General features: G+C 40.1%; 1 protein-coding gene and 1 long non-coding RNA gene across 5 annotated transcripts in view; one reads left to right on the top strand and one right to left on the bottom strand.

The window, feature by feature from the left end:
* The window catches only part of PDE5A (phosphodiesterase 5A), a 69,956-nt gene that overhangs the window by 29,199 nt on the left and 25,165 nt on the right, over nucleotides 1-15,592 (top strand). For all 3 annotated transcript variants that reach the window (XM_005144124.4, XM_031044729.2, XM_031044730.2), the window contains exons 7-10: nucleotides 1,210-1,277; nucleotides 3,403-3,511; nucleotides 5,292-5,376; nucleotides 8,901-9,076. In XM_005144124.4, the coding sequence (XP_005144181.3) occupies nucleotides 1,210-1,277; nucleotides 3,403-3,511; nucleotides 5,292-5,376; nucleotides 8,901-9,076 (438 nt within the window). The remainder of the gene's footprint in view (nucleotides 1-1,209; nucleotides 1,278-3,402; nucleotides 3,512-5,291; nucleotides 5,377-8,900; nucleotides 9,077-15,592) is intronic.
* Nucleotides 11,231-15,592, bottom strand: part of LOC115945674 (uncharacterized) — a 41,940-nt gene continuing 37,578 nt past the window's right edge. For both annotated transcript variants that reach the window (XR_004079953.2, XR_004549619.1), the window contains exon 4: nucleotides 11,231-11,346. This is a non-coding gene — a long non-coding RNA (uncharacterized lncRNA). The remainder of the gene's footprint in view (nucleotides 11,347-15,592) is intronic.

The following is a 15,592-nucleotide window of genomic DNA, read 5'->3' as shown; positions in this document are numbered from 1 at the left end:
CTTATTCCCTGAGAGCAGCATAGGCTTCCCTCCATTCTGACTCAATAGTATTTCAAACCCATAGCATGTTCTGTCACATTTAGCAAGCCAAAGTTAGCTGTTGACTTGGGAGGCTTTGGTCTTTGTGTAGGCTAGACTGCCGTTTTAAGCAGCCATTCTGCATTGCCTTTTGACAAACTCTGGCTCTGAGCTCTCTCAGACTCTTTCATATCTCATTTTCTTGGCTACAGGTGTATGATGGAAGCAAGGAAAATGATGGGGAGGAAAACAATGTAGCCTTTGCTTCCTGTGCAGAATCAGTTTTGATAGCACTTTTTATTTCTTGAGTATGTCTAAGCAGGGAGTATCCAAACAAGGTGTCTAAACAGAATCATGACCTGTCCCAAGACTGTGGCTCACTGAAGAAAAGCAAAACTGCTTTGCAATTCTCCCACCTCTATTTCCTTCCTATTGAAAATAGGTGGCAGAAAAAGGAGCAGAATACAATGCTGTATGCCCTAGTCTTGTATACGCTTTGCTAGTTTCATCCCTACTAGTTGTTACAGATGCAGGTGTACTAAGATCTGGAAGTAAGGAAGCATTTCCAGGCTCTGTAATACAGAAGTAACACACAATACTTGTGATCATCTGCCATAATCTCATCTCTCACTGTAGAAATGTCACTTGTGCACACAAGGTTACAGAAGAGGAATTTGGATAATTTTTGTATTAACTTATTCACACTGTCCCTGCATGTTAGGTAAACTCCAGCACCTAGTTTGCAGTCTGTAGTTTGAATCTTTTGTACAGAGGGAATCTAATTTTTTCCTCTACATTTACACTTCTCAACTGTTAAAAAAAAGCTGGATGAAAAGGTCAGTCAATATGTTTAAAATGTTTTGATGTCCTCACCTGTCAAAGCAAAGCTGGTCTAGAATGTTGAAATAAAGAAGTTCTGTGTTGTCAGATTAGGCACAGCCTATAAATACTGTCTTTTCTTCTCAGAATGATCAGTAGAGATTCAAGACACTTAAATAATATTCAAAGTTGTATCAGGAGGTATTTTTGTGGTAGGATCCTCTATGGTTGCTGCTGAAGTTAAGTAATTTTACTCTTGTCTTTGTTACAGCTTAGTTTTGATAACTGTGACAAGCTTTTCATGAATAGTACTATTCTAACTTATTACAATCTGATACTCTTATATACTAATATATTCTCTTGGTATTCCAGGATTCATTTTCCAGTGTCTTTCACATGGAATCTGAGCAGTTAGAAGATTCAGCTGAAAATCTGAAGAGGTAAAACAATGAGTTAAAGCTTTTGTACATCCCAGCAGAATGTTGAAGAAACTATGATTTTTTTTCTTTTTTCTTTTTGCAATAACAGACCTTATTTCCACTGGGTACCATGTATTACTGCTATTTTCACAGAGCAGGTTTTGCCCTGAAATATACATAGACAAGCATTATTGCCTTAAAAAGGTCTGAGCAATACAGGAGTGCAGGGCCTGATCACTTTGTCAGGTCTAAGTACATAGTTGTATTGCAATGCTAAACTATGGAAATGTGCAGAATGTGTGAAGATGCGAGAATCTAAATTGGTGGGCTTCTCTAATACTGATCTGTGAGAAATCTGTGTAGATAACTGTGTTGTAGCCACATTAATAGATACAAATCCTATTTATGATTTTAATCAATTATTTTAATCATTACCCATATTTCATGGATAGTGAAACTGACTCAAAGAACAAGACTGACTAAATCAAGAATAAAGTTCTAACTTTTTGAGAAACCATTAAGAAGTTCAACTGGGAGGAAGAAAAAGATGTAAGCACAGTTGAACTGAAATAAACAGATTATATAGTTTCTAAATCTAGCCTGAACCTCGGTATTGAAGTTTGAAAATTACTGTCTCCATTACTTTTCTCTGTCATCAAAACCAGTTGTTTCAAATAATGTCAAAAGAGTGAGACACAGTTGTATATAAAATAGACTACTCAAAGATAGGGTGCAGAGAGAAGATGGAGGTTTCTGTACCCCTTTGATCTCTTTGCAGTGAACATTTATTATATCAAATTTAATTCCATATATTGGAAAAATATGGCCAAAGTGTGTGGGTTGAGCAGCTAAAAACTGTTGAGTTGTAGAATAATTTTAGACAATGTACAACAAGAAAGTACAGAGATACCACAGGCTAGTAAGATCCAGGGTGAAAGGCAGAGTTCCTGGTTACCTCCTCTTCAACACCATGGTAAAGAGAATTTACCCTTCCTATTCATTATCCTTTTCATGGTTACTAGTTAATGGACTCAAAATGTAATTTCCTGGTTGCATGGGCCCTCAGTAAATTATTTCTCATAACTGATAGAAAAGAAATCTGGGAGGCTTAGTGCATATCTGAATCATGTATATCACATGTATATTATAATCACAGTTATATGCCAAGGACTGTACTGTGCGTCAACAATTGGAGTTAGAATCCTAAGCTTGAAGGGCACGATCTGGGCAACAGCAGAAATATAATGATATGGATTAGATGGAAAGTACTACTTTACATAACAAATTTCAGGTTTATTATTTAATCAAGGACCCTGAATCAAACCCCAAATCAGACCAGTTTTCACAACTGTGGGGCATTGTCGCGTATAACCAACTTTGTGGAAAAATGAAAGAGCATTTTTTTTCCTCCAGCACTGTGAACATCCTTACACCAGAAGGATTGCTAATGCCAAGTCAAATGTCACAGGGAAACTACAGGAGCTTAAAGGGAATAGGTTTATTACTAGGACAGATGTCCTTTTCCAAAGCAGGCAAAGGATCCAAGAGAACAGAAATACCTTAATTGAATACACTGTGGCTAAAAAAGTAGGTTGATTCTGTAAAGGTATTTTATGTCCTCCTTTGGAATAAACAGTTCTATTTCAGTAACAAAATCCCCATGCAACTGATTCCTTTACTTTAGAACAAATTTGAAATGAACTTGAAACTTAGCAGAAAATTCACAAACATGCCTGCTGCACTCCATTTAAAAAAATGTGAATTTCATCCAGTATTGATTTTTCAGGTGTGTCAGATTTCTGAATGGAGTTTGTTTTCAAAAAGTTTTGTTTATTTCAATATAAACCCAGTTGTTCCTTCATTATCCTTCATCTGTATAAACTGTACTAATTTGTTTATTTCTTAAGTTTGGTGTTCAGTGTTAACATTGTTGAATATTAAAGAAATGGTGGAACATATAAATCAATCCACTCTGCTGTTTTGTGATGACAGCTGGATTAAGATACAGGATTTGAACTCAACTCTGTTATATATCTGTTGGTTATATCCTTTCCTCATACGGGAAAGATATTACAATTACCTCCTTCGTATAATGAAGTGACCCATTTTCAAACTAAGGAAATAATAATAATATTGTATCCTTCAGGGTCTGTGATGCAAACAAAATCAATTATATGTATGCTCAGTATGTCAAGAATACAATGGAGCCTCTCAACATCCCAGACATCTGCAAAGACAGAAGATTTCCCTGGACAGTACGTAAAATAAGATTAGATTTTAAATTCAGAAATGGAAAATGTGTTTTTATGTTTACCTTTCAAACCTTTTTGTTTTCCTCTTATTATTTCTATTAATTTAATGGCCACAGAATTACGCAAACACAAAGGAAGGTACCTTTGCTTGCTAAAATTAATTATCAGTGAAGAAACAGTACAGTACCCACATAGTGGGCCAGGTGGCCGGGGGAGGATTTATCCCTACAACCATTGTTAAAAAAGCTTTACATTATTTTCTCAATAAATAGTGTGATGTAGAGAGCTTGCAATATGTTCTATGGAAAACACCGAAGTGAAGAAAGTTGGAAGCTTTCATAGTAATCCTCAGTAGTTTACAGTGACTGTTGGGAGACTCCCATAGTTCCTTCCCTTTTATCCTCCATTTCCATTCTTATTCTGGCAAAGATTAATGTTATAGATGCAAGTTCTTTGCTGTTTTGAAGACGAAACAACTTCTCTTTTCTTTGGGAGCTTTTGTTTCACACTTCAAATGTGAGCTTGCGATATGGTATACTACTGAGCACACAGATACCGGAGAGTTAGGAGGGAAGGTCACTTGGCAAGACTCAGACTACAATCAGGTTGCCTTCAAAGTCATCATAAACAAAAAAAAAATCATAATTCCATATTTTCCTGTCAATGCCAAAATTAGAAAGATGTCTGCTCTTATTATATTTAAGCCTGTTGGCTAGAGGGGCTGAGGGAGAGGGTACTACTTGAAAGAGGACTTGTTATGATCAGCAGATAGCTCTACCTAGCTGTTCTCAGATGCACCATGAAAAAAGGTCAGTGTTTGGTGTGATTATTTCAGTAAGTGGAAAGAAAGGGCAGGTTCATGGTGGGAATCTGCATTTCTTCAATTTTCCATGTGCAGGGTTTCACGGGTGTTCTGGAATGGGTTTCTAGGAAGGACTGAGCAACACAGTAGTTGAGTGCTCACCACTTTGCAGTACAGGGCCCAAAGTTATCTTAACTGTAGGAGGGGAAATAAAAACAGAATCAGGCAGATATACTGTATAGACCTATAAAGAAAGAGGTGATTATTTTGAACACATTTTAAGGTAAAATTGAGAGTCATCCAAACAGCTGTGTGTCTAAATAAGGCCTTGCACTTTGTCAGCAGAGTTAGAGTTCTTTTGCATTTTAAGCCTCCTTTTATTGTGTTGGTAGATTAATAAAAGGATCTCAAACAAATAAAAATGGTCAATGAAAATTTTACAGCCACAAAATGCATAGTTAACTTAAAGTCAGGTAGTTACTTTTGTTTTATGACATCTGTTCTCTGTTCCTTATATTGCCATATTGCAAGTGAGGGGATAGCTGCAAAAGGGAAAGGTCAATTCCTTTTACAGCTCATCACTTGATGAGAGTAAAAAGGTGTCCTAAAGCCCATCTGGTCTCTTTTCAGCTGCACTGAGTGGAACGGTTTGTAATTTTCATGGAAGTGGTACCTTCTTATGAAAGAATCTATCATAAAGTTAGCACATTGTTAGCACAACTACACAAGCCACTGTAAACTCCTACTGAATCAAGATTATCATCATCATATTTTATTATTACTCACCAAAGCTTGTATCAGATACGGTGTTTATTATACTGTCCAGCCAAAGATGTGCAAACTCTCTGAACACATGGTTTACTATTGAAGGACTATGTAAGCCAAGAATAGCTGTAGATCCCAGCTCTACAGCTTTTTCACTTTTTTCACTTTGAATATTAGTCTTTCAAATCATAACTATATTTTTTGTTTGTTTAACAGAATGACAGTCCAGAAAATGTAAGTCAACACATAAAGAGTTTGCTGTGTACACCAATAAAAAATGGGAAAAAAAATAAAGTGATAGGTAGGTATCTTTACAAAAAGTATCTTTATACATTTCATAGAAGTATTTCTGTGCTCTGCTGTAGAATCTCACCAACATGGAATCTCAACCCAGGAAAAAAGATCTTTAATCATGTTTTCACATAGACTGCAACCTTGACTGTAAATTGCTTACCTAGTAAGTTACCAAGTATGTACAGATCTCTTGTGATACTTCACTGGTTTTATACTTGCAATCAAAAACTTTCTGTAAGTAAAATTATTTTTATTGCTTCCTGTTCAGAGAGTCAGTTACCCCTATTGCTTCTGCAGACCTTTTTACAAGGCAGTGAAAGGAAGAGAATACCTAAATCAATAAATAAATCCTTCAGGCCTGAGTTGTCTGTAGTGCTGGGCTTTTAGAAAGCAGTGGTGGCATGTGAAAAGGTGATCTGAACTGCACAAATATTGACAGTTCCTCAAATGAGACTCAGCTCTGCAAAGATTCATACATTAGAAGGTCAGCTGCTGTGCCCTTTTTAGTGCTACTAACTGTCCTTTGGATGAGCTCACTCCTATCTGTGGATTACACTGGGAGCCAATAGTCCTATAGTAAGACAATAGGTTTAAGTGTCTAAAGCTACCCAGTGTAAGTATCTCTGCAGCATCTCCTTCATTTTGATAGAACTATTTTTCTTCTGTTTTAAAGAGTGGTATAGTTTCCTGGTGTAGCATTTTCAGAAGTAATTTGACAGCACTTAGGCCTAGATGCTTATGGAAACTCAGAAGTCTTGCTGTCTCTAGTTCCCTCAAACTTTTAGGTGGCTATAGTCTGGGTCGTCAAAGACAACACCTAAAAAGTTTTGAGGATCTGGTCAGGGAATAAGCTTAAGTCTTGCATGGAGTTTCTGGTTCACCTTAAACATAGGGATGATGATGCTTTTGGAAATCACCAAGACATTCCAGTCTGATTAAGAGTAGAATGTGTATCAGCCTGCTTTCCTGGGTTCCACAAGCAAGCAGAACATAATATATACTGATTCCTAGATAGTAGCATGAATCTAGCTTCCACAGCTTAAAAAACATTTGGCAAGTACATGTTAAGAGCTGCAAGAACGCATTTTTTAATGATCTTCAAATAATTTTTCTTTAGAATTGTGGCAAAACTGCATCATTCACTGTATATAGTAAATATGAGGTCCCTTTTCCATGAAGACAAGTTTGCGTTTTTTTTTAAGTTTGTTGGGGTTTTTTTGTGTGTTTGGTTGGTTTTTTTTTAACTCCTGAAGCAGAAAGAGAAGCATCATCTTTACCTGATGGAGTTCTCTGAAATTCCTTTTTATATCAGCTTCTTAAATTAGTTCTTTTATTACTTTGTTTAAATATTCTACCAGACTCTAGAAGACCAAAACAAAGAGTGAACTGTTGAACTTTAATTAGAGATATCTCACTATGCTTTTAGTAATGGTAAGACAGTCACATCTGACCTCATGTATTTTTTTCTACTGTTATTTACTGTGGAAATTCAAACTGAAAGTTTTAATCAGGCTACCCATTCAGGTGGGGTTTCCAACTCTGAGTAATTTTCACTGGGAAATGTTCCTTAAATTCTTCTAAGGTTTCACAGCCTGCCTAATGTTCAGATCTGTAATAGGGCAAGGTTAAGAAGTTGTCTTTAGGACAATACCCAGAAGTTCCGTTATCATATTATATACTATGTAAGACTATTATTATAAGTCTACTTTTTCATTTTTAAGATTTAGATTTTCTTTTCATTTACCAGAATTTGGTAAGTGTGCTGTGCAGATGGGTATGGGGTAGGAAAAACTGTCCACAGCAAAACTGAGCAAATCTTATTGACAAGAAAAATGAACTTTTTCATTCTCTCAAATCTAAAACTTTCACCACATACACTCAGGTATGTGGTGAAAGCTTTAGAGAATTTTTCTGTTTTTTTATAACTATGTCCCAATAAAAGACTTTTGAGTTTCTTTGAAGATTAAAAGGTCTTAAGTACTAAATAGTGTATTTTCTGAGTTCCCCCATTTTTTTTAAGAGACATTGTGCAAATACCATTTCTTTTAAGAATTCTTTTGGCTTTGTGACTTATTCACTGTTGAGTCCTAATCTTGTGCTCATTACAACACAGTTGCTGTGGAAATAATTAGAATGTTGTAAACAGTACTAAACAGAGATCTGACAGTGAGTTTCGTGACATTTTGCTATAGAGTTTTTTAAGTCAGCTTCTTTTTCCTAGGAAAAGTTAATCTTGCTCTTAGTTAATCTTTATTTGCTGGGATTATGTGTTTTTACTATTATTCAAGTATATAGTAATCTCATTCCAAAAAGGTTCAGAATCCTGTTTGCAGTATTCATTTACCACAACTCCTGCCACAACAGTTTACAGCTGCAGTGACAATATTCTTACTGATCTCTTTAGAGGTGACTTTTACACTAAAATAAGTTCCCAAACAGAATGTATTTTGAAAACAAGACAGTGTTCTACTGTCAACAGACATTAAGCTTCTACATGTAATACCAGTGTTCTTCTAAAAACACAGTTTGCATGTGACCAGGAAAATGCTTGCTTTTATACTTGAAACTGTTAGTACTTACACTCATGAGAGTGAGAAAACATTTGCACTCACTTAAAAGAGAATGATCACCCCCAGAGCAGTTTTGGCCAAAGACAACTTATACTTACAGTGCAGCTGCTTTAATTAATACTCTGATTTCTTAGCAGAAACTGCCTAAAAAAACCTCTGTCTAAAACTAAAGTGAGGTATATACGTGAATTTCCCTCTGCTTAAAAATTGGGTCAGGGATCTAATTTGTAGCAAGGTTTGGTAGAAGTTACCTGTCAGTGACATGTGCACATCAAAGTCCAGAAATTCTTAATAAAAAATAAACAGATGCAACTACCAACAACTTTGAACCTAACAAGTCAAATTCAGTAAGATGCTTTCCAGTGAGCTCAGCAGTCTTTGGAGCAGGCTGTAATTCAATCACATCCTCACAGAATAAGGGAGTATACTTTAGTTTTGAGCCTCAACTTGGGTATTCTCTGTTTAGTTCATTTATTTAAAAAAAATTCCAGTACTGACTCAAATAAGGAAGTGAAAACTCTGTGTACCACTCTTCTGACTTTCATAAATGTTCTTTTGTCATGGTTACAAAAGTCTAATTAGCCTCTAAAGGACAAATTGTCTTTAGGGATTAAATCAATCTAGAATACTATTAATAATAAAATGACCCTGGAACTTCGCAAGATAATCATGTCTGTAAAGCCCTACATTTGTGGTTTACAAATCCGAATAAATACTTTTGAATCTACTAAGTAATATAGATCATTTTAGCATTTACTTTGTAATACAGTGAAATTACTCTAAAAAAAACCTCCAGTGAAAATCCTATAGCACTCCTGTGTGTCACCTTTATGTCTATTGCTGATTTATACTGTTATGCTAAGCTGTTGTAGCCTCATTTTTTCTCTTGATCTTCCATACAATAGGTTATATGTTGTCAGTTCTCTGTTTTACATCTTTTAATTTCTGTATCCTGGCATAGGGGTTTGCCAGCTTGTGAATAAGATGGAAGAAAATTCGGGCAAAATCAAGGCTTTCAACAGAAATGATGAACAGTTCCTAGAAGCATTTGTCATCTTTTGTGGCTTGGGCATCCAGAACACACAGATGTATGAAGCTGTAGAAAGAGCCATGGCCAAACAAATGGTGACATTAGAGGTGAGCTTAAAATCTAGGTGTTCTCTATCATTAGCTGAAATGGATCCTAAGTTCCTCCGAGATCCTCTCTCTTCTACACAGAAGTGCAGCTGTTTGCATGGATTCTGATCAGAAATTGTTCTGCCCTACAAGAACAGCATTTGGCCTGTTGAGTTGCACAGGAACTTTTCCTGCTTGTTTCTCTATCTGCCAGCAGACTACTTAACTTGGTATTGTATTTTAACATTACTCATGTGATTTTGTGGTGAGTTGAATGCATCTTTTCCTCTACATGAGGCTACACATTGGCAAAATAGTGGCTTTGTTCTGTTGCGTAGGAAGAGGAAACAGTTTGGTGGATTAGGGGCTTCCTTTTCTTGTCTGAGGTTTTCTGTGATGATTTTGGCTCAGTCCTTTAGACAAACCAGTTTGTGAAGTAAAAGCGGCATTATAGCAGGTTTTCAGTAATTTCCTCAGACTCCATCAGACCATATCAAGAAGAATGTCATTTGATCCCAGCCCTTGAAATGGTTACTGCTAAGTTTAACAGCTAAAGAGGGCTTCAGTCTGAGAAGCTGAATTACTTCGAGGTGATAACTTGAAGCTGAAAGTCCAAAATTTGTAGACTTTGGAACCGCTAACATTCATTATGTAAACAGAGTGTTTACAGAATTCCTAAATGGGGACTATGTACATTGTGGCCTTTACAAGAAATGTTAAAACTCTCAAATAGAACTGTATTAAGCAATGTTAAATAAAAAGATGGTAAAATTATTGTCAAAACCATTTTAGTGCTTAAAAAAAAAGAGTTGTTTGTTTACATGGCAAATCAGCAATTCTCCTACTCTAACACTTTATAGGTAACATAGAAAGTCCAGACAGGTTATAGGTTGGTATATAAGATGGCTTCTTTTCATAAAATGTCAGTCTCTAGTTGATAAAAAAACTCCATAAAATTTTCATGTTCTTGATTCTCAACAGCTAAAAAGATACAAGCTTATTTTGTTAATTTAAACCAAATATTCTGTCTTTCAGGTTTTTTTTTTGTCAAATTTCAGTTAGGGCAAAACTTTCTTTTGTGTCTGAAGAAACTCCTGAAAGGATTACTATGGCAACAATGTCAAGCTCATATTTATAGATGTTTCATGTATTATTTGTCTTTGAAAGTGGGGCACAAAAACTTTCCAAAGAAAAAATCAGAGTTCTTTCCTCTTTTATAGAAACTAATTATCTTAAGAAGACTCTGTGCTGTGCAAGATTTTTGAAAGCTACAGGTATCTCCTCATATGCTTCCCGGGAGCTCCCTTAAAACCAGCATGAGCCCTATATGGAAACTAAATTTCATCAGCAAATGCAGTGCAATGCAATGCAATGCTGTCATGGTTTAAACCAAGCCACACAGTCTCTCTCTCCTCCCACCCCCCCACCCCCCCCCCTTTCTCCCCTTCCCTCCCTCCTCCCTGCTCCTGAAGGGATGGGGAGGAGAATCGAAAGAATGTAACTCCCACGGGTTGAGATAAGAACAGTCCAGTAACTAAGGTATAACACAAATCACTACTGCTACCACCAATAAGAATAATGATAGAGGAAATAAACAAGGGAAGAGAATACGACACCACTCGCCGAAATGAGCCCAACCCAGAAGAGAGCGAGCCCTTCTGGGTAACCGCAGTTACCTCCCCGAGCATGAAGTGCTGTGGCATGGAATACCTCTTTGGCTAGTTTGGGTCAGGTGTCCTGTCTCTGCTTCCTCCTGGCTTCCCCTCCTCCCTGACAGAGCATGAGACTCAGAAAGTCCTTGGTCAGAGTAAACATTACTTAGCAATAACTAAAAACATCGATGTTATCAGCTCTGTTCCCAGGCTGAAAGTCAAAACACACCACTGCACCAGCTGCTAAGAAGGAAAAAAATTGACTGCTACTGCTACAACTAGGACAGTATCCACCCCTTATTCCATACCATTCACGTCAGGCTCAGATCCCACATTTCCAATATACCATTGCTTTTACATATATATATACATCTGCATACACAGACAGAGAGAAAGAGATCATTTCTTAGTGCATGGACCAATCCCTGTAATGCTGCTGAGTCCATGATGTCAGGTTCCATCCCTTGTAACAGTCTTTCGGAGCAGGAGAGGCTGTGTGCAGTGTTGGATCATTACTTGCTGATCATTTCTTTACTGCAGAACTCATCCAGTTCTATCAAGGTTCATTCTTTGTTGGGATTAATGTTGGAGGCAAGTCAGGGCCAGTCACTGGTGACCCGAAGGCATCTAGCTGGTGGGCTGTAAAAATATTATGCAGCAGGCAATAGCATACAATTAAGTTCATTGGCTATTTTCCCTTAAAATCAAATCCCCCTTGAGATATACACTGAACTTCCCCATCTTCCCACATTACCCACCAAGGATATCCGGGTCCCTCAGCAAAAGCAATCCCACGAGTGGGTTTGCCTTTACCTGAAGCAGGAATAACCCAGACTGTCTTCCCCAGCAAATTCTTCATGTGCATCACAGGAACTTTGTACCCCTCTACAGTATGTAAAAGTTCTGACTGGGCTGGGCCAGCCCTGTTGGCAGATCCTCTGGTGTTGACCAACCAGGTGGCCTTTGGTAAATGTGTATCCCAATGTTTGAAAGTTCCCTCACCCATTTTTCTCAGTGTAGTTTTTAACAGCTCATTGTACTGTTCAATTTTCCCAGAGGCTGGTGCATGGTAGGGGATGTGATATACCCACTCAATGCCATGTTCTTTGGCCCAAGTATCTATGAGGTTGTTCTGGAAATGAGTCCCATCATCTGACTCAATTCTCTCTGGGGTGCCATGTCGCCACAAAATCTGTTTTTCAAGGCCCAGGATAGTGTTCCAGGCAGTGGCATGGGGCACAGCATATGTTTCCAGCCACCCGGTGGTTGCTTCCACCATGGTAAGCACATGGCGCTTGCCTTTGCAGGTTGGTGTGAGTGTGATAGAGTCAGTCTGCCAGGCCTCCCCATATTTATACTTCAGCCATTGTCCTCCATACCAAAGAGGATTTAACCGCTTGGTTTGTTTAATTGCAGCACATGTTTCACACTCATGAATAACCTGGGCGATAGTGTCCATTGTTAAGTCCACCCCTTGATCATGGGCCCATCTGTATGTTGCATTTCTGCCCTGATGGCCTGAAGTGTCATGGGCCCACCAGGCCAAAAATAATTCACCCTTCTGTTGCCAATCTAAGTCCATCTGAGCCACTTCAATCTTAGCAGCTTTATCCACTTGCTGGTTGTTCTGGTGTTCCTCAGTGGCCCGATTTTTGGGTACATGGGCATCTACGTGGTGTACCTTCACCACCAGCTTCTGCACCCTGGCAGCAATATCTTGCCACAGTGCAGCAGCCCAGATGGGTTTACCTCTGCGTTGCCAGTTGCTCTGCTTCCATTGCTGCAACCACCCCCACAGGGCATTTGCCACCATCCATGAGTCAGCATAGAGATAAAGGACTGGCCACTTTTCTCATTCAGCAATGTCCAAGGCCAGCTGGATGGCCTTCACCTCAGCAGACTGACTCGATTCACCCTCTCCTTCAGCAGTTTCTGCAACTTGTCATTGAAGACTCCATAGAGCGGCCTTCCATCTCCGATGCTTTCCCACAATACAGCAGGACCCATCAGTAAGCAAGGCATATTGCTTTTCACTTTCTGACAATTTATTATATGGTGGTGCCTCTTCGGCACGCATCACCTCCTCCTCTGGTGACATTCCAAAAGCTTTGCCCTCTGGCCAGTCCATGATGACTTCTAGAATGCCTGGACAACTGGGATTTCCTATTCAAGCTTGTTGTGTAATTAGTGCAGCCCATTTACTTGATGTAGTATTAGTTGCATGATGTGTAGAAGAGACCCTGCCCAGCACGGGCAACAGGGGTGCCAGGAGTAGCTGTGTTTCAGTGCCAATCACTTCTGAAGCAGCTCAGAAGAAGAAGCTTCTGAAGCCTTCATAGGCTGCCAGTAGCTCTTTCAGCTGTGGAATGGCTGCCCTCAGGTCCTCTATATTCCCGACTCCAAAAGCCGAGGGGTCGATCTCGACTCTCCCTTGGAGCTTTCTGACAGAGGCTCCAGGTAGGACCATTCTCCCCAGCTGCGGTGTACAGTACATTTTTCACATCTGGCCCGGTCCGGACTGGTCCAAGGGCCACAGCCTGAACTATCTCGCGTTTAATTTGCTCAAAGGCTTGTTGTTGCTCAGGGCCCCATTTAAAATCATTCTTCCTCCAGGTCACATGATAGAGAGGGCTTACAGTCAAACTAATTTGGGATGTGCATTCTCCAGAACCCCACAACACCCAAAAATGCTTGTGTTTCTTTCTTACTAGTTGGTGGAGATATTGCTGTTATCTTGTTGATCACATCTGTGGGGATCTGGGGATGTCCATCTTGAAATTTTATTCAAAAAAATTGAATCTCCTATGCAGGTCCCTTGACTTTACTCCGTTTTATGGCAAAACTGGCTTTCAGCAGGATTTGGATTATTTTCCTTCCTTCCTCAAAAACTTCTTCTACTGTATCACCCCACACAATAATGTCATCAATGTATTGCAGGTGTTCTGGAGCTTGCCCCTGTTCCAGTGCAGTCTGGATCAGTCCATGGCAGATGGCAGGGCTGTGTTTCCACCCTTGGGGCAGTCAGTTCTACATGTACTGGATGCCCCTCCAAATAAAAGCGAACTGTGGCCTGCACTCTGCCGACAAAGGAATTGAGAAAAATGCATTGGCAGTACCAATCTTGGCATACCACTTGGCCGCCTTTGACTCCAGTTCATACTGGAGTTCTAGCATTTCTGGTACGGCCACACTCAGTGGTCGTGTGACTTCATTCAGGCTATGATAGTCTACTCTTGGTCTCCACTCTCTGTTAGAATTTTGCACTGGCCATATGAGGCTATTAAAGGGTGAGTGGGTCCTGCTGATCACTCCCTGACTCTCCAGTCTACGGATCAGCCTATGAATGGGAATCAGAGAGTCTCAGTGCGATATTGCCGCTGGTGCACTGTTGTGGTCGCAATTGGCACTTGTTGTTCTTTGACTTTCAGCAACCCCACAACAGAAGGATCCTCTGAGAGACCAGGCAAGGTGGACAGCTGCTCAATTTCCTATGTCTCCAAAGCAGCAATATCAAAAGCCCATCGGTATCCTTTTGGGTCTTTGAAGTACTCTCTCCTGCGGCAGTCTATGCTGAGGATGCATGGAGCCTCTGGGCCAGTCACAATGGGGTGCTTTTGCCATTTCCTCCCAGTCAGGCTGATTTCAGCCTCCAGTAGAGTCAACTGTTGGGATCCTCCTGTCACTCCAGAATATAGACGGGTTCCACCCCTTGACAGTTTGATGGCATCAGGGTACACTGTGCACCGGTATCTACTAGAGCCTTATACTTCTGTGCGACTGATGTGCCAGGCCCTCTGATCCACACAGTCCAGTAAATCCGATTGTCCCCTACCTCCACCTGGCTGGAGGCAGGGCCCCTCTAATAGTCATCACAACATCAGACACCTAAGTCATGTTGAAAGGGATTATTCTTTATCACAGGAGCTGGAGTAAAATCAGCTCTTCAGCTCCATCTGGGAACCTGCTCACCAGAGACTGAAGCTGCAGCTCTCATGGGACGATCAGTCTTGGCCCTTGCTCCCCTCTTCAATTCACCCACACGTTCCCCCAAGGCTGAAGTAGGTTTTCCATCCCACTTCATCATGTCTTCTCCGTGATCCCGCAGGTAAAACCATAGGGTGGCGTGTGGTGTATACAGAATCACAGAATCCCAAGGGTTGGAAGGGACCTCAAAAGATCATCTAGTCCACCCCCCTGCAAGAGCAGGGTAACCTAGAGTACATCACTCAGGAACTTGTCCAGGCGGGACTTGAATATCTCCAACGTAGGAGACTCCACAACCTCCCTGGGCAACCTGTTCCAGTGCTCTGTCACTCTTACAGTAAAGAAGTTCTTCCTGATGTTAACGTGGAACCTTCTGTGCTCCAGTTTACACCCATTGTCCCTTGTCCTACCAGTGGATATCACTGAAAAAAGCCTAGCTCCATCATCCTGACACCCACCCTTTACATATTTGTAAACACTGATGAGGTCACCCCTCAGTCTCCTCCAAGCTAAAGAGACCCAGCTCCCTCAGCATCTCCTCATAAGGGAGGTGTTCCACTCCCTTCATCATCTTTGTGGCTCTGTGCTGGACTCTTTCAAGCAATTCCCTGTCCTTCTTGAACTGAGGGGCCCAGCACTGGACACAATATTCCAGATGCGGCCTCACCAAGGCAGAGTAGAGGGGGAGGAGAACCTCTCTTGCCCTACTAACCACACCCTTTCTAATGCACCCTAGGATGCCATTGGCCTTCTTGGCCACAAGGGCACATTGCTGGCTCATGGTCATCCTCCTATCCACCAGGACCCCCAGGTCCCTTTCCCCTTCACTACTTTCCAGCAGGTCAACCCCCAACCTGTACTGGTACATGGGGTTGTTCTTCCCCAGATGCAAGACTCTACA

Source organism: Melopsittacus undulatus, chromosome 5 (genome assembly GCF_012275295.1).
Source record: "Melopsittacus undulatus isolate bMelUnd1 chromosome 5, bMelUnd1.mat.Z, whole genome shotgun sequence".
NCBI lineage: Eukaryota > Metazoa > Chordata > Aves > Psittaciformes > Psittaculidae > Melopsittacus > Melopsittacus undulatus.
This window is presented reverse-complemented; position numbering and strand designations above follow the sequence as displayed.